Source organism: Monodelphis domestica, chromosome 4 (assembly GCF_027887165.1).
Source record: "Monodelphis domestica isolate mMonDom1 chromosome 4, mMonDom1.pri, whole genome shotgun sequence".
NCBI classification, from domain to species: domain Eukaryota; kingdom Metazoa; phylum Chordata; class Mammalia; order Didelphimorphia; family Didelphidae; genus Monodelphis; species Monodelphis domestica.
This window is the reverse complement of record NC_077230.1, coordinates 294,404,674-294,431,312: the sequence shown is the minus strand read 5'-3', so window position 1 is coordinate 294,431,312 and position 26,639 is coordinate 294,404,674. Positions and strand designations below refer to the sequence as shown.

The window sequence follows — 26,639 nt, the reverse complement described above, 5'->3', positions numbered from 1 at the left end:
TGGGAGCTTGCATGAATAGAGATAAGGGAATACACCTGAGAGATGTGAAAGTAGAAAGGAGATTTGGCAATGGATTGGATAGGTAAGGTGAGTTCTCTTGGCAAAGTTGTTTACCATTTCCTTCTCCAAATCATTTTACAGATGAGGAAACTCAGGGAAATAGGTTTAAGTGACTTGTCCACAGTCACAAAACTACTTAAATGTCTGAAATCAAGATTTGAACTCAGGAAAAGGAGTTTTCCTATTTTCAGACCTTTTATACTCTATATATACCTAATTGCTCCTCAGTAACAAGTATCAATAGAAACCTTCAAGGTTAACTAGGCTAACTCTGTTATTGTACAGAGGGGGAATCACAGGTAGCAGAAAGCAGATTTAGATTTTGAGCCCAGCTTTTTTGACTCCAGATCTGATAGTTTATCTATTTGACCTATCATCCTTAACTTCCCATTAGCTCAGTTTAAGCTCAGTTGAGTATATTCCCTAGGACTGGGACAATGTTGGAGAGCCTCCAAGCCTAGTCAACCTGTGATTTCAGCAGATCAGACTGATCGCTTCTGATAATGTAGCCCTATCTCCTGGGAGACTGAAACTGAGGGGAGTGTGTATAGGTAGGCTGCAGTAGGGATGCTGCTGCTGCCATTCTGCCAATATTATTGTACACATCATCATTTGCAAAAGACATATAGATTGAATGTGTAAGCACTTAAAAAAAGGATGGCATAATTATAATTATACTTTCTTGGTATAATTCATAGAAAACTCACTGAAAAATGTGATACCATGTAAAGTATAATTGAGGATTCTCAATTGCTGATTTGGAGGAAGAGAAGAAAGAATTTTTGGGAACTTCAGAACTGGAAGGAATCTACTTCAATTTTTAGAGACAAGGAACCTGAGGCCCTAGGTAGTTAGTGGCATAACTGGGACAATACCTTAGATTTCCAATCTCTCTGCCCAGCTATCCTTTCTGCCTTCTAAATATCTTATTTATACAAAATGTGTTTCCAGTCTTTGAATTACAAGGAGCCTGATTTCTTTCTTGTTCATATGAATGCCAAATATAAATTAAGCCAGTAATAACTGCCAGGTTTTTCAAATGCTAAATTTGTACCTCTTCTGAATTTGTACCTCCTCCTCCAGAACATTGCTATGGTGTGCAGGTGACTCTGGGTCTAAGATGGTTGGGTCAGGGGAGGACCAGTTCTGAAAGGTCTTGGCAAAGTAGAAAGGCTAGTATGAATCTGGGCCCAGTGATGGATGAGATCTAGGGCGGGCCTGGGGGAAGGCTCAGCATCAGAAGTCTGGCTACCAAATTGGGAAGTTTTGGGATATTGCAACTAAGACTTATCTCCAAGGGAATAAAAGGTCTGTGACCTGTATTGAACCAGTGCTCATGAAATATTCAAACTTTAAGTAAACATACAAGGCAGAAAGTAAAAAAGTTAGCAGATCTGAAAAGGAATATGTGGCTTGTGAGAACAGAGGTGGAAGGGACCTTAGAGCAGGGCTTCTTAACCTAGGACTTGTAAACTTGCTTAAACAACTATTTGGATAATTATATTTCAATACAATAGATTTCCTTTGTAATCTTAGGTAATTTATTTTATGTATTTACAAACATTACTCTGAGAAGAAGTTCATAGGCTTTACGAGATTGTGCAAGGGGTCCACAACACAAAAATGGATCAGAGCTCCTGCAAATTTAAAGATGCAAATACTGAATTGTTCAAAGTCATGAAATCGACAGGGGCAATATGATTTATCTCGATGCTAACCGTGATGTTAAAATATCTGTGAAAGGCGTTTCCCATCATGCTTAAGAAAACAATACAAAATTAGGCTGGAATAGAGCGATGAGAATGAGAAACCAAAAGTGAAAGCGGCTTAACCTGTTTCTTTTTAAGATTTCAGTAAAATAGAAAAAGTAAATCAACAGCAGAAATGGAGAAATCAAAGAAGGCTCAGAGACGCTGCTGAAAAAGATAAACTCAGCAGACTGCTGAAATACTACTGTAAATCCAGAAATCTATATTTTCACACAAAAATGACCTGCATACTTTTTGGGTTTGAGGTCAGAAGAGGTATAAAAATGTACCTAATATTTCATTCAACACGTCTCTTTATTTAAGCCCCTCTGGACTGCATTTTGCAGCATTATTTAAACCTAAGGCTAGTGCTAGTCCTATCTCTTTAAAAAAAAAATCTGGGTAGAGGGAGCTAATTCCTCTGCTGCATTGAACTTGGTTAGCTGCACAGAGCTGCAGCAGCAATCACGCATCTCACTCCAAAATCTGCTGATGTTTCATCCTCATGCGTCAATGATCAGTAAGTGTTTGCAGGTCCAAATGTATTGAAACGAAAAGCAGCAAAGCTTCGGGGTAAGGCAACTGATGAAGAAGGGACTGACTCTGTGTGATCGGTTATCTTATTCTCTGAGGGTTTGTCGGAAAGCAGGTCAGTCATTCACTGCGGTTGTTTGTGGAGCTCTTGTTCGCGGTTATCTTAATTATGACAGTGAATTCTGCCTCCTGGAGAATCAGCTCGCCTTTGACATGTAGTAGAGCTTTCGATAGCGTTTCATTTAAATACGCTTCTTGGGCAATGTGCCGGCGGCGAGGTTGGGGGTGAGGGGAGAGTTGGCAGCTGCAGTGTCTTACTAGACAGATTAATGGGGTAAAGATGTCTGTGCTAGTTGGCTTGGAAGTCTGGGATTCTTTGTTAGAGTGTTCCATTAGAAACCTCAGGGCATCGCTGCGGTACGACGCATGAAGAAAGATATTTTTCTGGATTTCTTCAATCAGTTTTTTAAACGGAATTCCTCAGGCTGCTCATATTTGTTTACAGAGGCACTCATTTCAACTAGCTCTCTGCTCAGTTCACTGAGGAGTATGTAGAAATTTTAGACACTATCAAAAGCCTTTGGATTTATGTGTGTGTAGATAAAAATGCCAGTTCCTTGGTTTTTATTTTAACCTCTTATCTTTGAATATGGAGAAAAGCTTAAATTATATCTGCATATAATTAATATAAATTCTATATAATTAACACAAAGATATAATTTATGTATTTTTAATATAACTATATAAAAGGATACATGATCAATATAAATATATCTATCCCCCTGGATTGATATGAACATAGTTGCATTAACATGTTGCATTAACATGTGTTACGATAGGGAATTGACCTGTACTGCTACTGGAATGGGAAACTCCCAGGTTGGAGAATTCCTTCAATCAACAATGTAGGCCATCACCTTCTTTGAAATTTGTGTTTCAAGTCAATTGTTTTAAGCAGTGGTGTCACACATCAAATAGATGATACAGAAGGAACTCTGTGTGCCATATATTGACTCAAAATTCCACTCCAAATATTAATATTATCTATATTTATCATATTTTTAAAATTTTATAATATTTCCAAATTACATTTTAATTATGTTGGGCAACATTTGGGAGTTTTATGATCCCCATGTAGCTGGCTAGTCTATATACTTGACATCTCTGATCTAGAGCACTGAGAACTTAAGAGATTTGCCCAGGATCACAAAGGCAGTATGTATTACAGTTAGAACTTAAGTCTTCCTGACATTAAGGCTAGTTTTCTATCCATTCTGGCTCACTGCTTCTCCCAATATAATAGAACATTTAAATAGAAACAATATATGTATTTTCACCAGAAGTGTATAGATTTACAAATACTGTGGTATGGCAGATAGGGAATGAATTTTGGAGTCAAGAAGGCTTCTTCTAATTGTCAGCTCAAGGTTTTGAATCAAGATCTTCTAATTCCAAGTCTACCATTTTGAATTTTACCTCTGACACATACTTACCTATCCAAGTGAGCCTGGGCAAATCACTCACACTTAAAAGGTCCTAAGAAACTCTCTAAGATGATGAGCAACAGAAGATTTTGACACTTAAATCTGTGTAGGAAGTGTCCACATTGATGATAAGCCTAGATTTCCTCCTCTTCTCCTTGCAAAAAAGATATAGATTGAAATAATTTTATCTGATTATCATGCCATATTATATATTAAAACTAAACTTTCCAAGGTCACCATTATTGGGGAGAGAATTGTGCTTTGTGACTTCCTTTTTTCTTGGTAGTACCCTCCATTCTTAGATTACTATTCCTGAATTTTAGATTAATTTCTTTTCCTTCTGGATGTAGGGGCTCTCATTTTTCCATCTATCTAAAATAAATGATGGCTTCATCCCTTGTGGTTCTTTGTATCCATTGCTCAGACAAATTCAATGTGCTAGGCATTGTACTACTCTCTGAAAGGGATAAGAAGATGAGTAAAATTTAGTCTCTATCCTCAAGGTCTTTACAAAGCAGAAGAGAGGAATCACATAGAAACAACTACGTTGCAAAATAGAATTTTTAAAATCACAAAAAAACACAATGTATTATGAAAATTCTGAGTAGAAACATATCATGAATCAGTGGATTGAGAGCCAGGCCTAGAGGTGGGAGGTTCTAGGTTCAAATCTGGCCTCAGATACTTCCCAGCTGTGTGACCCTGGGCAAGTCACTTGACCCCCATTGCCTAGCCCTTACCATTCTTCTGCCTTGGAGCCAATGCACACTATTGACTCCAAGATGGAAGGTAAGGGTTTTAAATTTAAAAAAAAAAAAGGGAGGGGGGCAGCTCGGTAGCTCAGTGGATTGAGAGCTAGGCCTAGAGATGGGAGGTCCTAGGTTCAAATCTGGCCTCAGACACTTCCCAGTTGTGTGACCCTGGGAAAGTCACTTGACCCCCAATAAGAATTGGTAGGATGGCAAGAAAAATTTCATAAAGAAGATGACAGTTATGCCTTAACAGTTTTCAGTATTTCAACAGGTAGAAATCTAGAGGGAAGACTTTCCAGATGTAGGGGATAGCATGACCAAATATGAAGGTGGGGAAACACAGGATGTGTTTGAAAAATAGTAGTACAGCATGGGTAGATTGTATATAGTTGGGGAGAGGGAACTTAGACTAAAAAGACAAATTAGAGCTACATTATGGAGGACTTTAAATAGCAAGCTGTTGTATTTTATATGACAAGCATAAAGAAGGATTTTTGAGTAGCAGACATTAATGTATGCTTTAGGTAGATTCATTTGGCTACCATTTGAAAAACTTGAGGCAGGGAAATTAATTAGCATATTATTATTGTGGTCCAAGAAAGAGGTATCAGAGTAGAAATGAAGTGGTAATAATAGGAGAAGAAAGTAGGGGATGGATTTGAGAGATTTTTCAGAGGAGAAATAGACAGAATTGGTAACTATTTGGATAGTGGGAGAAATGTAAAGAAAGTTTCCAAATCTACATGAATGGGTTTATAGGTATTATTGGCAAAAACAGGAATAACTTAAAACAAGATTTTAGGAGGAAGATGAGTGTGTTTAGTATAAAGATAGAACAGACTGAGTTTGGGGAGTTGGATATGATGTAGTAGAAAGAATACTGGACTTGGAATTAGAAGACTGAGTGGACAATTATAAGCTCTATAATCAAGGAGGAATAATTTAATCTCTTTAAGTCTCTATCCTCATCAACATAATGCATTTTTTGTTGCCTCAATATCATAGATAAGGAAAATAAGAGTCAGAGGGGTTAAATGATTCCTCAAATGACACTGCAGAAGAGCATTAAGAGAGAAAAGAATAAAATGTCAAGGCTAGAATCTTGGGGAATGCTTCCATTGTAGAGAATGGAAGGAAGATGAGAAACTCAACAGAGTGCTCAGAGAAGTAGGAAGGAGAAAGTTTCAAGAAGCATGGGTTAGGATATAGTATCAGAAGATTCAGAGAGAAAGACAACTGAGAAAGGGAAAGAGGTTAAGATTACCTTTCAGAGAGCAGTTTTTGTTGATGGGTTGGGGCAAAACACAAACATAAGACATTGCAAAATGGGAGGGAAAAGTGGAAGGTCTATGTGCAGACCACTTTGAAAAAAGTGCATTAGTAAAAGGAAGAAGAAAATAGAGTGGTGGTTTGAGGATACAGCAGGATGCATCAGCATTTATCAGCTGGGTCACTTTGGACAAATCACTTCAACTACTTTCTGAGTTTTTTTGAGGAGCAAATGAGATAATATTTGTAAAGTGTTTAACCAGTGCCTGGTATATAGTAGTTGTTATAGAATGTTTTATATATATATATATGTGTGTATATATATATATACATATATATATATATAATGTTATATATAATATAATGCTAGCTATCATTATAACATTTAAAAACATTATGTTTATTAACATCATTACTTTATTATTATGATAAGAGAAGAGCTTTTTTATTTTTCTATAGGTGATAGAGACCTAGGTTTGTTGGCAAGGTGAGAGGGGGAAATAAAATATTTAAAAGAAACAAAAATCAATTTTAGAGTTAGAAAGACCTTTAGAGGCCATCAAGTTCAGCCCCTTCATTTTACAAATGAAAAGATTGAGGTGTGGGGAAGGAAGTGAGAAGGGGAATGAAAGGAAGGACAGGAAATTGTGGTCAAAGGAGGGAAGTCAGCGGTCAGTTTCTTAGAGGTGAATTATTTCAGTGATGTCTGAAGTTGATTGGAGAAAAGGGCACCTGGATTTGAAGTGTGGGGCCAGAATGTGAAAGTGCTAAAACTGAGGGCAAAGTGGAGAGGAAGATTTATGAGCCAAGTGCTGAAGTAATTGGAGATATATAGTAGGAGAATATCCTGGAAGTTGATAATAATAGCAGCTAATATTTATGTAAATAACTTTTATGTGTTTGGAAAGAAGGTCAATATAGTACATAGGTATTATTTTCCCTGGGATTCAATCCAATGGTTACTGGCTAGTGGTCCAGTGCTGTTCCCACTGGATAGTATTTTTCATTCCCACAACTTCTTCCTGATCCAATCCTCTCACTCTCCAGGTCCAGGATGAATCCTCTACAGCTATATTTCCATCCTAGGATACTTGGAAATGGTGATCTGGAGGGCCAATGAGGCCTTTTCCCTTGAATGTTATATCATTTTTTCAAATTAAGAGTTTACCTGAATCTTAGGGATTAAAGGTACATTGGAAAGAATCCTAGATTTGGAATCAAAGGATCTGAGTTCAATTCTTGGCTTACTATTTTAACTTAAATCATAGAACTTCTCCTGGGCTCATTTTCCTCAACTATAAAAGGAGAGAGATTTTTCTGGATCACTTACATAGTTGTCATTTTTAGCTCTAAATCTGTGATCCTTTAATTCCACAAATATCTCCACATAACCTTTTGTCCTCAGATCTCGCACATTTTTAAAAAACATTCTCTCTAATGCATTTATGTAATATTTTGCATTAAAATGTATATGCCATGCTCCCCTAAACTATAAGCTCCATGTGAGCAGGGACAGTATCTTAGGTAATTGGTATAAAAGTTATAGGTGATGACAGGAACTTAGAAAGGGAAATTTACGATACTTAAGAACATATATGACTCAAAGGGTGGCTTGCTAGTCACTTCTCCTTGACCATTACATTAGTGCCAAAGTTAAATTAACAAGTGGCACATTGCCCGAGTGCTTCCTAAATGAAGTCACATGAAGTATAGAAGTAAAAAAGGCAGCATAGTTTAGTGGAAAGAGTCAAATTTGGATTCAAATCCTGACTATGGAATCTAACTACCTGCCGGGTGGCATAGTAGAAAGAGGGCTGGAATTGGAGTAGAGGACCTCAGTTCAAGTCCTGTGGCAGATACTGTCTGTGTGAGCTTAGACAAGTCATTCCATCTCTCTCAGGCACAGTTTTCCTATCTGTAAAATATACTTATCTTACGATGTCTTCCCTCTGATATTACTCCCAATTAATCCCCTTTATATCTTGTTTGTATATTTTCGTTTGCACATTATCTCCCCTTTAGACTCTGAGTTCCTTAAGAGAAGAGGCTGTTCTTTGCCTTGATAGCTTTAGCATTTAGCACATAGTAGGCGTTTAATAAATGCTAGTTGACTGATGATCAAATAAGATTAACTCTGACTCTCAATATCTTTAACTCTTTGGTAACATTTTATTCTTTCTCGATTACATGTAAAAACAAGTTTTAGCATTTTGTTTTCTAACATTTTGAGTTCCAAATCCTCTCTTTTCTCTCTCTCTCTCTCTGAGGTGCTAATTTGATATACATATACATATGCTCTCATAGAAAACATACTTCCATATTCAGCATGTTATGGAAGAAGATGCATATAAAAACCCATCAAGGAAATAAAGTGAAAAATGATGTGCCCTGTTCTGTATTCAGACTCCCTTAGTACTTTCTCTGGAGGTGAATAGCACTTTTCATCATGGATCCTATGGAACTGTCTCAGTTCATTGTATTGCTGATAATAGCTAAGTCATATTCAATTGGTCATCCTACAATATTACAGTTACTGTGTACAATTAAATTAGGTGATTAAAGGTAAATCACTTTAATGGCTGTGGGCCTTGCTCTCCTCATCTATAAACTTTTGAGATTGGACTAAATCAGGTTCCTCTATATTTTTCAGTCATGATCTAAAATCCATGTTTTTGGCTCTATAAATGTAATTTAATTATACTTATTTTCAATTAAAATTTCTAATTGATCCAAGTCTGATAATATGATACCTAGAGAAGTTAGTCATATGAAGGTGACTGGATCCTATTCTTCTTCTAGTTCATGAGTGATATATAATTAAATTAAAAAACAAACAAGCAACAACTTACTAACAATCTCACACCAAGCTCTGAGGTGAACTTCCCAAGGTTAGGTGGCTGCATTCTGTCTGTGGGCTGTACCTTAAATGTTTGGAGCTTGGATAGCATCTAAGATATTTTAGAACTGTAATATTCTGTGATCCAAGCCTAGGCAGCATTGCTTGGGACATATTGAATTTTGAGTCCCCATGAGCACTATCTATCAATATTTTGAAACTGATTATGCCATGTAGATTTTGGGCATTAGAGGAAATGCTATATGGCTCCTAGTACATCCTAATATGTTTTGTTGCAATCTATATTGAATTTTAGGCAACGTGGTATCAGTTATTTTTCTGAGATTGCATATGTCAATACTTAAAATGGAACCTGGGCTTAATTCAAGATATATTTAACTGTGCAGTTAGAGAATTCAATTATCTATTTTCTTCCACCCTTGATCCCTTCACATTTTTAACCCTTGTCTAAATGTTCATGTCCAGGCACCTCCCTAATGGACCTCCCCTCTTGTGCTTTTTAGCAGCTGGAAGAAGTTACCTCACTCTGATTGGGTCCACCAAATATTCATATTATCTTAATTTAACTAGGCCCTAATTATTGAACAGCAATCCTTTTAGATGCGAAAGACTTACTCTATTCCATTTCCTTCATCAATTCCAAACCTTTTCTTTTCTTACCAGGCCCCTAAGACTATTTCTTTCCCTTCCTGCTTTCTTCTTCTTCACAATTCAAATCACAGCTTTCTCCCTTATCTCTGTATCTAGGAAGTTGTGGCTCTACTTTTGAAGACCAACCCTCTAAGAAAAAAGGCCAACCCTTCACTTATTTTTAGTATATGTGCTGCCAAAGCGAGCACAATGCTTTCACTTTTTGCCTTGATCCAATCCCCTGCTTTGAGCATACTTCACTAATCATTCCTCATTTTTCTCTCTGTCTGTCTCTCTCTTTCTCCTCTTGTTTCTCTCTCTCTCTCCTGTGTCTTTTTTTCTTTTATTCTCTATAAATACATTCAGATATACTTCCTCTTTAAAAACAAAATGAAACGAAATTCCAAACAAAATTTCACTTGGTCCTGCCATCCCATCCTCCTGTACTGTACCTTTCACTACCAAACTCCTCAGTACTCGATATCTTCATTTACCCTCACTATGGATCAACTTTACAGTTCTTTGTAACCTGGCTTCAGCATGTTCTGGGGACCAAGTATCCTTTAACCCAAGCAATTTTTCTTTCCTGCTTTTGCAGGCATTTCTCTGTTCTCCCTCCCTTTTCTATGCCTTTTTTTGAGAATTGTAATCAAATCAACACTATGGTTTCCTCTGGAAAAATGAGTGCCAGTTGAGTGCCCCATTGTTCCACTAACCATTTTTTGCAACCATCGCTCCCTTCCCTGGCAGTGTTGTTTCATGTAAGGTTCTTAATTGCAGGGACCATTGAAGGAGTGCAATTAGTGAATTTTTTGAGTAATTTGTTTCCAGTTTGGATTTCGTCCTTTAGTCCTAGTATATGTGTGTGTTTGTGTGTGTGTGTGTGTGTGTGTGTGTGCGCGTGCATGTGTGTGCATGCTTATATATATATATATATATATATAACATAAAAATAAAAACATTGATTTTCCTCTATTTTCCATTAATCAGCTGAACATAATCTCTTCACACTCTGGCTTCAGCCCAACTGGCCTTCTTGCTGTTCCTCGAACTTGGCATTCTATCTCTCACCACCATGCCTTTGCAAACATACTGTTCTTCATGGACTCTCTCCTCACCCCTGCTTCTTAGAATTCTCACTTTTCTTCAAAGATTTTGTTCACTTAAAATGTTTGGGGTTTTTTTTATTCTGAGCAAACTTAGTATTTCCATATACATTGTAGAACAGGAAATGATTGTGTGCGAAACTGTACATTTTAATTACATAGAGCATGCTTTTCTTTTTAAGTATGTAACAAATTCAACATGTAAGTTTTTTTTTTTAAACAATACCTTCTGTCTTCGAATCTATACTAAGTATCCATTCAGAGGTAGAAAAATGGTAAGGGCTAAGCAACTTGGGTGAGGTGCCTTGTCCAGGATCATATAGCTAGGATAGGTCTGAGGCCATATTTGAACTCAGGACCTCCTGTCTCCAGGCCTGGGACTCTATACACTGAATCACTAGCTGCCCCTCAACATGGAACTTTCAAAGCAACTTTCAAAGCTGACCTACTACTAGTCTATGATTCCTTCTGGTCATATTTATCTTTTCCTTTTTGGAGGATAGAAGGATCTTATCCCAGCCATTCCTCAGTTGATTGGTACCAGCTTCTTTCAACATCCAACTCAGGTGTAAACTCATAAGGGGAAGCCCTTTAGGATATTCCTACTTCTTAGGAACTCTTTCCCTTCTCCCACTGTCTCACTTATTTAATACATTGATCTCATTAAATAATTAAAAGCACCCACTATGAGCATGACTCTGTGCTAGATTATGGGTACATGAAGACAAAAATGAAACAAGGATCTTAGATTCTTTTGGGGAGATATACAAATTGCCTAAAGATTTTCAGAAAGAAAAGAGTACTAATTGAGTGGAGAGGATCAGAAGCGGTTTCAGGTAAGGATGTTGATGCCTGAGCAATGCTTTAAAGGAAATTATGTATGCTTTTTAAAGGAGAGAATGAATATGTTCCAGGGAGGAGGGGACTATCAGCTGTGTAGAGGCAAAGAGAGAGGAATTAAATGTAGTAGACAAGGAACTTCTGGTAGACCAGTATGACTGTCACTGAAAGTATAGGAAAAGGAGTAATATGAAAGTCTAATACTGGACAGATAGGTAGGACCTATATTGTGAAGAGCTTTAAACTCTGGGCTGAGGATTTTATATTCCAGAGGCAATAATAAGCCAGGGAAGATCTTTTGAGTAGAGGAATAACATGCTCTATGTATGTTTGTTTTGGGGGGACAATGGATTATAAAGGGCAGAGACTGAGCAGAAGGACCATTTAGAAAGCTATTACTATAGTCCATGCAAGGTTTTTTGAATGGAATGGACATGAGAGATGTCGTGGAAATAGAAATAATGATAGATGACATATATAGAGGGAGAGGGAAGAGCCAAGGATGCCTCTAAGAGCACAAATGTGGGTAACTGGAAGGATGGTGATGCTGTCTATATAAAGAGGGCAATTTGGAGGAGGAATGGGTTTGGGTGGAAATGAGTTCTGTTTTGGATATGTTGAGTTTGAGATAGCCATGTAGCAACTAGGTACAGTCATCTAGAAGGTGGTTGGAAATGTAGGACTGTAGTTCAAGAAATGACTTGGTATTTGATATGCAGATTTAGGATACGTTTGCATAAAAAATGATAATTGAATCCCTGACTACTGATGGGTTCACCAGGGGAGGGAATGTAAAGAACAGAGTTCCCAGGACAGAGAGCCTTTGAGGATGCTCCCACTTAGTGGATAGACGAAGGATAATTCTGCAAAGGAGACTCAGAAGAAATGGTCAGAGAGGTAAGAGGAAAACTAGGAGAGAGCAGTTTCACGAAAATCAAGGGAGGAGGGAGTACATGGGAAGAAAGAGGTGGTTTCCCTGAAATGAAGGTTAGACCATGTCACCCTTAATAAACTCCACTGGATTTCTGTCACTTTCAGGATCAAGTATAACATTTTGTTTGGAATTCAAGGCCACTTATAATCTACCCTTCCCCTCAAATTTCTAATGTTCTTACACCTTACACCTAACAGTCAGTGACACTAGTCTTCTTGTTTCTCAAACAAGACACTCATTTCCCGATTCTGGGCATTCTCTCTCTTCATGTTCTCTCTCTTCACCTCTGTCTTCTGGCTTCTCTGGCTTCCTCTTTATCTTAGCATCAACAGGACGCCTTTTCCATATCCCTCTTAATTTTAGTGCCTTTTCTCTGTAATATTTTCTATTTATCCTGTGCATAGCTTGCTTGTACATAGTTATTTTCAGGTACATAGTAGTCTTCAATCCTATTAGATTGTGATGAAACACTTTTTTTTTTGATCCCCAGCACTTGGAACACTGTATTTGCTTAATAAATGCTTATTGACTAACTGGTTGACAGTGTCAAAAACTCCAGAGAAATCAGTAACCTGAAAACTAGGAAAAGGTCATTGAATTTAACATGGACATTATCACTGTAACCTTGGAGTGAATATGTGTGTATCCTCCCAGTATATTGTATGCTTCTTAGGCAGGACAGTTCCTTGTTTTCTCTTTGTATCCCCAGTGACTAGTTCCGTACCTTGCACATGTTAGATGATAACTAAGCTTAATAAATTCCCATTGATGGATTGTTGCATGTTTACCTTGAAATTACTAACAAGAAGAATGTCGTTCAAAGTTACAGTGTAGTTGCATTTATCAAAGATAAATGTATGATTTTGTATTTTGTATGATCTTAACATATGGATGGGAGATATTTTACTGGAGGAAAGTTTTTAAAGTATCATTTTGCTCTAGACAGCCAAGTGCTTTAAAAAAAAATCAACAGGGGGCAGCTGGGTAGCTCAGTGGATTGAGAGCCAGACCTAGAGATAGGAAGTCCTAGGTTCAAAACTGGCCTCAGACACTTCCCAGCTGTTTAACCCTGGGCAAGTCACTTGACCCCATTGCCTAGCCCTTACCCTCTTCTGCCTTGGAACCAATACACAGTATTGATTCCAAGACAAAAGGTAAGGGTTTAAAAAAACAAACAAATGATGAACAATGAGATGTTGTTTTCCCTTAACCTTTCATTCAGCTGATTTGGAAATTAGTTAAAATGAGTTGAGGCTTTGGGGATCACTTAAAACTAGTTTTTACAATTTAATTTTAAAGAGAATTAAAAACAAGCTTTTCATTCAACATAAGCGAAGTCAAGGATTTAAATTTAAATATCCATTAATACTGTAGCTATATATTCCTCATGTATATATACACTTAGATAGCTAAATAATAGATATCAAATAGTGGTCACATTGGCACTGACCTTGTCCCTTCCAATAAAATAATTTATGCTTCAACCTACATAGTTGTTAATGTCTGCAATGTTTGCCACGTTTTTTGTTTATTGATTGATAGAATATGACTTTTATCCTTTTTGCAAAGATTCCTTTTCTAATTCAAATTATTTTTTTGCTGACTCATTTTACTGACATTGAGAAGGACGTGGTGAATATCAGCAAATAGTCATTTCTTTTATAATGTAGACTTTCAGCAGTACATTCTTGGCACACAGCAGAAGAGTTAGCCATGGAAAGATATATTTGTTAAACAGGAAAAACATTATGAAGTTATTATACTGAAATATTGGTACTCTCTACTTGTCATTGCACAGCAAAGATAAAAAGTGTGCTTCCTTCTCATGGTATTTCTAAAGTGCAAGTAGGCTACTCCTTTGTATAGTAAATTGACTTTTGACTTTTCTTTATAAATATCTTCTTCCTTAACTGGAACTAATTGTTTTGTGCAACATATATTGCTTAAGAGGTGAACTGAGTTCTAAAAATGTTTAGATTTGGTGGCCAAACACTTGTTTTAGCTCATGAAAAGGACATCTGAAAAATAAAGGAAGGACAGTATATTTGAGAGTCAAATGCAAAACTAAGAGCATTAGGTTAGACTTCAGGATATTAGAGTTCTTGGATGCTTCCACTGCTTACTAATCATGTGCCCTTAGGAAAGTCACTTGGTTTTCATACCCTCAGTTTTCTCCTTTGTAAACTGAGAATACTACCTGCCTTACCTTCCTAATAGGGACATAAGGAATATGAGAATTTCATTGAAAAAGCAAAGTGCTTTAGTAACATAAGGTGTTATTATTGTAAACTTCTGCTTTTTTTTTGACCATAATACAACTTTTTGAGGTCTTTTCATTACTTTAGTACTTCATTACTTTATTATGCTGAATTACTTCATTACTTTAGTAGCTGGAAATATATCTGGTATCTTCAAAATTTAGGATTTCACTGTCTCAGGCCCTCCATATTCTCTCAGCATGGTGACCTCTATAGCAAACTTGGGTTCAATGATCAAGTCATTACAGATGATTCCCAGATTCCATCTCTAACCATCATCTTTCTCCTGAGCTCCAGACCTGCATCATCAATTATCTATTGGACATTTAAGACTGGATATCCCAAAGGCATTTCAAACTCATGTCCAAGACAGAATTCATCCTCTTTCTTCACAAAATCACTCTTTTTCTAAACTTCCCCATTTATGTAAAATTGTTTATGGGCCTTTGTTTCTGACATGATGGCTAACATTCATCATGTATGAAATGGAAACATCTACAAAAAATAACACGACAAACAGGAAAACATAGATTTGGATTTGGAGTGAGAAGAACAAGATTGGAATTTGAGTACTGTTACCCATTACCTATGTGAACTTGGGCAAGTCATTTTATTGTTATAGCCCTTAGTTTCCTCATCTGGAAAAGAAGGAAACTGAACAAGCTAATTTTAAGGGTTCCTTCTTGTTCTAAGTAACTATGAGCTCCTAAAAGAGACACACAGAGAGTAAGAATGTAAAGTTGGATTTTGGAGCATAGCAGATTTTTTTTTCCAAAAACAGACATAAAGGGGGCAGCTGGGTAGCTCAGTGGATTGAGAGCCAGGCCTAGAGATGGGAAGTCTTGGGTTCAAATGTGGCCTCAGAAAATTCCCAGCTGTGTGACCCTAGGCAAGTCACTTAACCCCCATTGCCTAGCCTTTACCACTCTTCTGCCTTGGAATCAATACACAGTATTGATTCCAAGATGGAAGGAAAGGGTTTAAAAAAATAGACATATAGCATAGTTAGACCAATGAGTGCCTGTAGTCTGAGATATGAGAAAGACCAATGAATGCCATGTTGCTTGGCAGCCCTGCAATGTATCAGGCAGTTTATAATTAGAAAGTTCCTGGAGCTGAGGGGTACTACAGTATATTATGGGGGAATGACTTTTCATTGCCCTTCTGTTCACTTCTCTCCCTTACTTTTCCTTGCTTTCTCTACCAGGATTACAGAACTCATGTAATGAAGCAAGTATTATCAGAGAAGAAAAAATGATGCCCACCTCTGCTCTTGCTGAGATGAAGGGAGTCAGAACAGGACAAATCTAAATAACTTTTTCTCACCTCGTAAAAGGAATCCAGAAGAGTGAACATGAACAAATATTTGGTGGGAGGAAATTCAAGAACTCCTAATTATTGAGTGGTAATTCATCTTAATGACTGCTATGGAGTGTGGAATAAAAGAGACATAATCCAAGAAATCATCATCATCATCATCATAGTGGAGATACATAATGTAAGAATAAACACAACCATGTTTTCTGACGTCAGATAATGAATGAGCACTAACAAAAGACTTTTCTCCAGTCAGAAAGAACTGGACTTTACGTGTGGACACACCAGAGCAGAAGAAAGAAAAATATAAACCTTATTTTAATGTGTTTTAGTAGAAAAATCTTTCATGAGAAGAAATAATGGAGGCCAAGGATAATATCAGGTAAGCTGCCCATTATAATGTATATGTATGTTAAAAACTACTTCAGTTTTAGTGAAATTTTATCGCTTACTGATTAAATCTAACAAAATATAGAACATAGTGTCAAATTTAACACTTCAAGGGGAAAAGGAAAACCAAAGTTTAGTAACAGATACTATTACATGAGCATAAACTTAAAATCCAAAGGGCTGGGCTCTTTTTCCTTTTTTTCTTTTTCTTTTCTTTCCAGAAGCTGGTTATAATAATTCTGGTTTGTTTTTGTTGTTATAATTTGCTGAATTGGCATAACTAATAACATAACAATAACATAATGAAGTGGGAAATATAATGGATAGGAATCTAATAACAAATAATAACTTATTTATGTTGATTCTTATGGTTATATTATTTATATGATTGATCTTAGGAAACTTGGTGCTTGTGAATACTTACTTTTTGTTACTAATTGCTTCTAAATCTTTTTCTCTATAAAGTTAATATACTTCTATTATTTTTGCCTATTCTTTGTTACAATGAGCTTTGGTGAGGATAAATGAGATAACAACTAAAATAACTGGAGTAATATAAACGGTAAGAGGAATAACTGATATACAAGCAGTAACTCTCCTTATACGCACCATTCATACTATGTGTCATTCTCATTTTGACACCTCATAGGTGACAATCTTGCTTTTCAACAGATAAAATGACTGAAGTTTATTTACGAGCCTGGGGCTTTCTGATCAATCTAAATATTTTCCTCTTTTCAGTTATATGTTAAGAAACTAACTTAATTCATAACTTGCTCTCAAATGTAATATCTTGAAGAAAGCAAAATTCTTTTTTGAAGATTTTTTTTGGGATATTAATCTCTGCATGTCCCTAAAAACAAGAGTATGTTCGGTTCTCTGTTCACTATTTGAGTGCCATGAAAGATTCCCAGAGCTATTAATAACCTCAACTAAGATTCACTGAACTTGTCCTAGAGCCAAATAACATTGAAGTTGAAAAGATGTTTCTCCATTTTGAAAACATCAAAGAAATCAATTAAATTATTCCTTTTACTGCCCAAAGAGCAGGAATTCAATGGAGATATCATTAGGTGTCCTTACCTATAGACTTTTCCTTCTGGAAAGCTAGATTTGATTTTACAGCTCATTTATAAGGTAAAACGTGTGACAATGTCAACATCATCATTTATACACCCAAGAAGAAGCTCACAGAACAGTAAAGATAAGGGCAAGATAGAGAACTAACAGGACTGCTTCTATCTGACCTCCTTTGACCAAGATAAGAAAAAATGAGATGAAAAAACTAATGTTTCATTTGATCCTCACAACAATCCTGTGAGATAAGGGTTATATTATTATCCTGTTTTAGAGATGAGGAAACTGAGGCTGACAAGTTACGTGATTTGCATAGAATAATAGAGTGATCTCAGAGTGATTTGAACCCAGGATTTTCTGACTTTAAGTATCCACTATATTAAGCTACCTCTCCATTCAAGGAAAAGTAACAGATGTGTTCAAACTATTTTTTTTTTCACAGTACAATGCATAAAGTGCTGGACTTGGAGTCAGGAAAAACCGAGTTCAAATCCTGCTTCAGATACCTACTAGCTGGGGGACACTGGGCAAGTTACCTAACTTCTTTTTCCCTCTACTATAAAATGTGGTTACCTCCCAGGGTTGCAATTAGTACCCCCACTTAACGAATGAGGAAACTGAGTCAGAGAATGAATGACTTGCCCAACTTCAAACAGAGAGTAAATAACTGAGGCTGGATTTCAACTTAGGTCTTCCTGACTCTTAAGTCTAGAACTTTGTTCACTGTACCACTTTGCTAACTAAACATGGAAAAGAGGCAGGATAGTATAGTGGAAAGAGGACTCAGTGGAAATCACTTGCCTTGGTCCTAGTTCTGGTCTTACCACTGAACTAGCTGTATGTCCTTAGAATAAATTATTAAGTATAAACCAAGGGGTTTGGGAATAAGAGGCTCTCTCAGACAAGGGGTTTGCAGCCTTTTTTTTTTTTTTGGTATAACAGGCTTTGCAAAATGTGCTTTTAATTTTTAAACAATCAGTTTTTGAAAAACCAAAATGAATGTGCAACTCACTTTTAGGTTTAATCCTCATTATTAACATTTTCTCCATTAATAACAACAATCACTTTTTAAAGTATAGAAAAGCAAAGCAAAACAATAACTCAAGTCCTGATTTGTAGTGTTTGTTGATTGCTGACAGGTAAATATTCACATTGAAATTTTAACAAGAAGATCTCCCAAATGCTGAGCAAGCTGGATTGAGCAGGTCCTCAGAACCTTTTTTGCAGACTGACGAATCTTTGAACCTTTTCTCTTAATACAAATTTAAATTCATGAAATAAAATAATAGGATTATAAAAAGAAAGCCATTATACTAATTATAAAAAAAATTTTTTTTAACTTCAAGGACCCCATGTTAGGAACCCTTGCCTAACACCAAAATAATGGTCCTTCCTAGCTCCAAGACTCCATATCTAATATATGAGATGTTTTTAAAAAATTAAAAATAATTTTAAAAGTTTAAATTAAATTTTAATTAATTTAAATTAAAAAAATTTTTTTAATTACTTTAGTCTCAAATTGTTCTTTCCTTAAAAGAATTCTGCAATTATTTCCTAGTGCATATTAGTTTGATGTTTTCTTTCTTCTTAAGTTCAGAACTTTATATTTGTATCTTCTGAATTTCATTGTCTTTACTTATAACAATTTCTCTAATGTGTCAAAATCATTTTGAATTTTAATCCTTACTTACAAAGTGTTACTTAGCTTCTCTCAAATGGTAGCTACTTCTAAATTTAGGATCATGAGATCCCATTTAATGAACCTATTTTTTTCCATTAGAGTCAGTGATAAGCATGTTAAGTGAATTAGCTTTACCAGTACTTGCTTGAACTTACAAAGGATCTGAAATCCAGGAAATGAACTTTTATCAACATTTGGATATATATCAAAAGATATTTTAAATGGGAAACTCCTAAAAGCTTTCTTACCATCTTGACTTTGGTTAACTAGTAAAATCTTTTATGTAAAAAATTTTGTAAGTCAACCCATGCTTGGTTTAGACACTAGTTCACTCCCATGGAAAATGCAAGCCATTACTTAATACAAAAGGCAGAAGGCATAGCAGGATGATGTGACATCTGCCATAGTGTAGACTGACACACCAGCTGTTTGCACTTGAAGAGAGACAGACAGACAGACAGAGACAGAGAGATAGACAGACAGATAGAGACAGGGACAGAGAGAGAGAGAGACAGAGAAAGAGAGACCCCCCCCCCAAGTTAATGATATCAACTACATCTAATGTACAAAGTGTGACAAGGAAATCACTTTAAAAGACTGATATATATTAATTTAAGGTCGCCAAGGAATTCAGCTATGTAATTCCTAAATGAAAACTCAAGTCAGCAGTCAACCTTTTTTGGAGTTTAATTACAATAGGAGGAAGTAATTAGAGAGAGAGAGAGAGACAAGGGAGAGAAGGAAATAGGGCTTAAATACCCCTTCTGTTTAGGCTGGGCCAAAAGGCCCAAGCCCTTAGATAGCTGGGGCAAAGAAAAGAGATCAGTCCCTATTTCTCACGTGAACAAAATGGAGAAACAGTCTCAGAGGCCCCCACTTTCAGCTTCCTTCAGAGCAAGCTTCTCAGATCACACACCAACCACACCGACCAACTTCTCAACCCCCCCCCCCAGTCTTCAGACCCCCCTATCCTTAAGGAAAACCATCCAAGTTCCCTCCCCTCAGTCCTCACATCTACCAATCACCTGTCCCTCAATTTCCCTGTGCCAATGGAGGCTCTAGCTTAACCCAGGACTGCCCAGAGGTCTTCTGGCTTTGCACATGTCTGTTGAAGGTCATATTTTCAAATAATTAAATCTTTGATCCTTTGCTACAGCCCTTTCTAAATCCTGTTAACCTGAGTAGGGTAGAGATTGGAATAATTAAATTTTGATCTAGGCTGCAGCCCTTACTCAATCCTGTTAGGACTGAATAGGGTGGAGATTGATTCCAAGTATCTCCATTGTATCAATTCTAAAATCAATCATGACTCAAAGAAATTCCTGTTCTATGCTTAAGCATAGGTCAAAGTCCTTTCCATTGTTCAGCAAAGGGTTTCTGTCCTAAAGTAATCTTAAGAAGAGAAGAGAAGGAACCTCCCATGCCAATGGGATTCACATTCCAATAGTCAAGACCCACTATCAATAGGAAATTTTTCAAGTATGAAATTTCCCAATGGTGAAATTTCCAACATTTATAAGTCTAAGAAATTTTGAGGTTTACAAAAGCAAATGATTAATTCTATATATAAATCAGTGACAGATGTCTTTACCATGATAATATGAAATTATGTCTGCAAGGTGCTATAAATTTGGAACAATATATTCATATCATAATAATACATACATACATGTATAAATTGAAGATAATTTGACAAAAGCCCTTCAGTTGATGGCCCAAATTGGGAATTTGTACTCAGTCCTCATCTGCATGGCATTCAAAGGCATCCTCGGTCCAGTCTAGTCTAGGGGATTCTGTTGGAGGCAGAACCCATTCAACCCTGTTGAGAAACAATCCTGGACTGAAATGGGCTTTCTGAACTCATCCTGGAACTGATCCCAGAGTGTGTAAGCATGCCTTTTGGGGTGGGGCAGTTAAATCTAAATAAATTATGAAGGGTCTGGCCATTTATATGCCATGGTAATATAACTATAATTTATACCATGTGGGGGTGACCCTTCCTTATTAAAATAATTTTAAAGGTCCACAGTACTAGACTAAGAATGTGAACTTTAGATTACTCCACCCTACTTAGTCTAACAAAAAAAGGAATGTATACACCCATACCTAAGGATTACGTATTTAGGAGGATGGCCTATGACAGACTAGCATGTGCTAGCAAATGACAAGTCAGAAACAACTGACAGACCTGGGCTGTCCTAAGTCAAGCTTAAGCTACCATTGGTACATGTGAGATGCAGGAAAGTGATGTAAAAACCATCTATATATTTTGCATCATTTCCTCTCTCCAGTCTCTTTCCGTAGAGAGATGGCTCTGGTGGCAGCTTGCAGAGCGTTTTGGCATCTTGGCGTGGTGGCAGCTATTGTCTGGGGTGGGCAGTGAGTTTTCCTTGATACAATACTGGGAGAATCTTAGTAGCCTAGTTCAGGTGAGGCATCTTCACTGAGCTCTCTTGGAGTTGAGGCTGATTCTTTTCTCCTTTACCTTCCAAACACTATCATCTTAGAAAAGCCTCTAACCTTCTTCCCCTGGCACAGGTCAGGTGGGAGAAATTCTATAATACCCTCTTTCTCTCTCTTCTCCTTAATTCCTTCCCTCTATATTAATTAAAATCACCATAAATTTCCAAACTGACAGGTATTTTATTTGGAATTTTCTCTGGCGACCAAATTAATTTAGATTAGGTCACAACCCTAAAATTATCCTTACAAGAGCCAACTTTGGCTTAATGACCTCGGTTTACATAGCATCATAGAATTAAAACTCAAAGGGACTTTAATGATTGTCTACCCAACAAGTGGAGAAATTGAGGCACTCAATGGTTACAATATGTCTAAACTCCAGCAGTTCATGTGTTAGTGGTTAGTGGTTAGTGTCAGAAACACTGGTAGAAAAAAATCTGATGATCTTGTTTAACCTTGAGAGGAAAGGGAAAAGGGGCACACTGTGCATGTGAAGTGAAATATTTTATTAAAGTAAATGAAGAAATGCTATTATTGTTTTCCTTTTCCAGTTTCTATAAAAGATTACTGAATGTGGCATTTTGCAGGCTTTTGGTCTTTAAATCATAGTTTATAATTATTTAGTACTTTGTGGTTTTCAGAAATCTTTTATCATAGTAATCCTGTGAAGTTGGCATTTTAAGCATTATAATTCCCATTATATAGATAAGTAAAAAGGGAATCATTTGATTTGCCTGGGATTGTAAAGCAGGCCTGCTGCCTCTCTGCCTCCTTTTATAGACCAGTTCTTCCTTTAGCTGACTGCTTATTCTTACATAATAATAAAAAAAACAACAACAGGAAGTGCTTGCATTACAGTTTTGTCAAATGCTTTAAAAAATAAAACAAAGGTTACTTATTTTTAGGCTTTTAACTTTAGTCCTTTATCTGTATGCTTGAATGACAGAAAAGCCAAGATTTTTTCTCTAATTCTCAGGAGGGATTTGATTTCACTCACACATACCAGATCAAAATGGTTTTATGTAGCATTAATTGAACAAAGATGAACTATTCAGCTTTTTTTTCAGGGTATTATTTTAGTTGTATAGTAATGATAAAAATGAATATGACATCTTTATCCTCATAGAGTTTAAAATTAGTTCTGACCAACGTATCATTTTAGCCATATTTCCCAGGATGCCATTGCTTTCCAAACTAGTTCTATATTAGTTTACTTTCTTTTTCTTGTCTAATTTGAAAATGTTTTCCTTTCCAAGTTAATGGTATCAACTTCATTTAGTGTGCAAGATCAAATGATTTAGTTTATGTAACTCAAAAACAGGTGTCTTTGGTATAATAATATGAAATTGCAAAATCTGCAAGGTGCAGATAAATCTATAGAATAAATGCTGGAAAACAATGCAGTTTCAAAGTAGTGTAAGAAAATACTTTGAGGACAGATAATATACCAGGGGTAAAAGGGGGAGAGGCATGGATGGGCACCTCAAGATTTTGATTTTTGATGTTACAGAGAACCTTCTCCCCTAAAAACCCTTACTCCCTCCAGGGTTCCCTAACCTTTACAAAGATATCTGATTGTGTTTAATTAATTATAGATGAATTTAATAACACATTTGGATTGGAAAGGTATCAGGGTAGAGGAATTTCCCTATATTTTGCTACAGACTGGGTTTGAATCTCTCAGCTTTTGAGCTGAGGCTACGCCTCACAGGTTGTTGGAGGGTTTCTTTTATTCCTGTCTATGCTATTCTATACTAGCTTTCTTATGTTCAAAGTCTTTAGCAATAGACAGTATGAGGAAGAAAAGATTCTGACTTTCAGAGCTGGTTGGGCCTGTCTCTTCAAACTAATGCCCTAAAGACTGGCCTTACAGTTTAAACTGCTTCCCTTAAATCCTTTTGTTCAATGACAGGATCACAGGAATACAGGTTGAGCACACAGTTGGGAAATATCCAGGAATAGAGGTAGAGCAGAGCTAGATGGTAAAGGGTTTTAAGTGCCAAATAGAGCAAGTTGTATTTTATATTAGTGTAATAGGGAGCCACTGAGGATTCTTGTTAGGCTTTGTTGCTAATATGCAGAAAAGTAAACATTTTCATTTCTTCTTAAAGCTCCTTCTGCCCTGACATTCTTAGCTGAGATTCTTGCCTACCATTTTACTAAAAGAATTAAGGTCATTCACCAACCATGACTCCCTGTGGAGATCAGGACTTGAGGGAGCCCTTGCTGGTGAGCTGGACTTCTTCAGACAGAAATTATAGGGCATATAGCTAGACAATACTTTCTACTTCCTTCCCACATTTCTCTCTTTTATTATATCTCTATTAAACTAAATTGTTAAGAGCAGCTAACAGACTTGTGACTTGAGTTAATTATTTTTATAAACAGTGACCACAATTCAATTATTTTAATTTTTATATTTAGTCAAACCAATTCTAAATCTTGCATAAAGAATCTATCCTTTTTCTTAAAAAACAAACAAACAAAAACTCCCTCCACTTATTTCTACACAGCATTATCCCATGTCTGCTATAGAAAGCATTCATGTTTTCTAGAATTGTGAATGCTTGCCAAAGTACCCAATTGTTCTACAAGCCTGAAATATGTGCAGTCATTTTGAAACCTTCTACTATTCAAGACAACTACAGAATGAGCCTCCTTTGTTAAACAATAGCCAACAACACAGGACTTTATTCATTCCATATTCACAGCTCTGTGATTTTGTGCACACAGATTCTATGATTCTAAGTTTCCATAACACTAGGTCTACAGGATTTTCTTACATTGTAAAATAATAAAAACCTCTAAAATAATGATACTAGTATTTTAAAATTATAATGCTAGATTTTGGGGGGAAATAAAGAATGCACACATATAATGTATGCATACAATTACATATACATAAATTATATATCGATGCTTTATGAAAATAGTTTATTTTGAATTCTACAACACTCCTCTTTCATATGAGGAAAAATATATTAAGCAACTATATTCTGATATAACTTCTGATGATAATATTTTCAGACATTAACTTATCTACTACATGGGCCTATAGATTCTATCTGAGATTCTCCCTTAAAAAACCCAACTAAATAAACCCCATTTTATATTATTCAAATTTGACACAGTACATGTATTAAATGCCTGCTATATCAGAAGGCAGAAAATTCATTTTTAGTTACTTAGAGAAATCTGTGTATTGGTGAATTTTAAAGCTCATTTCTCTGAATTTAGGTACTGCCAACTATTAATTTGCATATGTATATGGAACTCATTTGTTTACATTTTATAGTTCCCTACTTAGCATCTAAAAATATTGTTGAGTATTAGTTTTCATATCAGCATCCCAAGCGAAGTGCAGATTTCTGACAGTTCACAGTTCACATTCTGTGTTTTATGATGTCATTTTGTGTGTTTTTTCAGGCATAGTAAAATGCTGTGTTCAATTAGGCAGTTTCCATGTGGAGACTAGAACAGCGATCAAAAAGTAAATCTGTAAAGGAGTCCTCTCTAAAGCCTGCCTTATTAGTCCCCTCAACTCAGTTGTCACTTCCAAATTTGATACTCAGTACATGTGTTAAATGCCTGCTATATAGAAGGTACTCTGCTAGGTGCTAGAGATCCAAAGACTCTGGGATCTAAAAAAATTCAGGGCTTCTTTTCAGAGTTCACAATGTTATAGCAAGGAAGAAGTATTCAGTTATAAGGGAGAGAGTGAGTGTGTCTCTTTTATACTTATCATATATTATTTTATATTATTTATTTGCTTATGTCCCATATTCCCTTCCTAGACAGTAAACCCCATGTGATCAGAGATCATCCTCTTTTAAAATTCTGCACCTCCTCTGGTTATATAGTGTTCTGCTCACAGTAGGCACTTAATATTTCCTTAATTGAATTTGTTGGATAGACAACTGCCTTTCTGATATGATTTCACAGAATAATAGGATATGTTAGGGGAAAGGCTTGGATCAATCAGTCAATCAATCAATAAGCATTTATTAAGTCTCTGCTATGAGACAGGTACTATGTTAAACCTGGGATTCAAAGACAAAAGTGGGAACTTGTGCCCTCAAGGAGCAGGTCTTCCTGACTCAAAAGATGACTCTTTTCTGTTATACTGCACTGCTTTTTGTTGTTATTGTCATGACAGACTCTGTGACCCTACGTGGATTTTATTGGCAAAGATAGTGGAATAGCTTGCCATTTCCTTCTCCAATTCATTTTACAGATGAAGAAACTGAGGCAAACAGCATAGAGTGACTTGCCCAAGTTTACGCAGTTAGTAAATGTTTGAGATATGAACTTCAGAAGATGAATCTTCCTGAATCTAGGCTGGGCACTGTATCCAATGCTCTGTCTAGCTGCCCTAGTTTTTATATTGCTTTTCTTCTACCCAAATCTACCTATATGTGGTTTCCTTCCTTCTTGAGCTCACTCCCTCTACCCCAATTCATCTCTCTCCCTTTCTCCTACCTATCCCTAAGCCAGGTAGAATGCAAACTTGAAGGCAGGAGGTGCTTTAATTTTTGTCTTTGCATCCCTAGTCTACTATAAAGCCTTTGCATCTTTCAAAATTTTGCCCAGGGGTGGACTCAGGATAGCAAGGGGCAGGAAACAGGGAAGGAAGTTGTGAGAAAGAAGAAGGAAATGTTTAGAGCAGTTAAGTGGTTTTGAAAAAGAAGGAAAACATGAGCTAAGGAAAGAATCTGGCCAAAAGAAAGCACAAAGGAGAACAGAGTAACTAAATGAAAAGGTGTTAATGATTTTTTAAAGGAAAAAAATCATACACTTCAGCTTATTGGTAGTCTTTCTTTTGATTCTCATTTTTCCCTTTGTTTAGTCAGTCAAGAAGCTTTATTTTTTATGGATATACTATATTATAGGCCCTGTACTATGTGTTGGGGAGTCAAAGAAAAGTAAAAAGAAACTCAACAACTAATCAATCAATCAAACAGTTCCTGATCTCAAGACACTTACAGTACAATGGAGGAGACAATATACAAACAGCTATGTGCAAACTGGATACACAAATACCCACACATACTATATAGACTAAAGTAAAGATAATTTCAGAGAGAAGGCATTAAGGCATTAAGATTAAGGAGGAATGGGAAGGTTTCTTATAGAAGCAGGGAGACCAGGAGGCAGAGATGAAGAGGGAAGAGAGCTCTGGGTATGAGGAACAGCTAGTGAAAATATAGTCCATAGATGAGGGTGTTGTGTGTTCAAGTTT

At 36.3% G+C, this 26,639-nt stretch overlaps 1 protein-coding gene across 4 annotated transcripts in view; it reads left to right on the top strand.

Moving 5' to 3' along the window:
* Window positions 1-2,207: 2,207 nt before the first annotated feature.
* The window catches only part of SACS (sacsin molecular chaperone), a 79,912-nt gene continuing 55,480 nt past the window's right edge, over window positions 2,208-26,639 (top strand). For 2 of the 4 annotated variants that reach the window (XM_056794680.1, XM_056794678.1), the window contains exons 1-2: window positions 2,208-2,328; window positions 15,680-16,171. In XM_056794680.1, coding sequence (XP_056650658.1) covers window positions 16,149-16,171 — 23 coding nt within the window. In that variant the 5' untranslated portion in view covers window positions 2,208-2,328; window positions 15,680-16,148. Of the gene's footprint in view, window positions 2,458-15,679; window positions 16,172-26,639 lie in introns of all 4 variants that reach the window. The other 2 variants (XM_007495217.3, XM_056794677.1) reach the window with 1 other exon arrangement.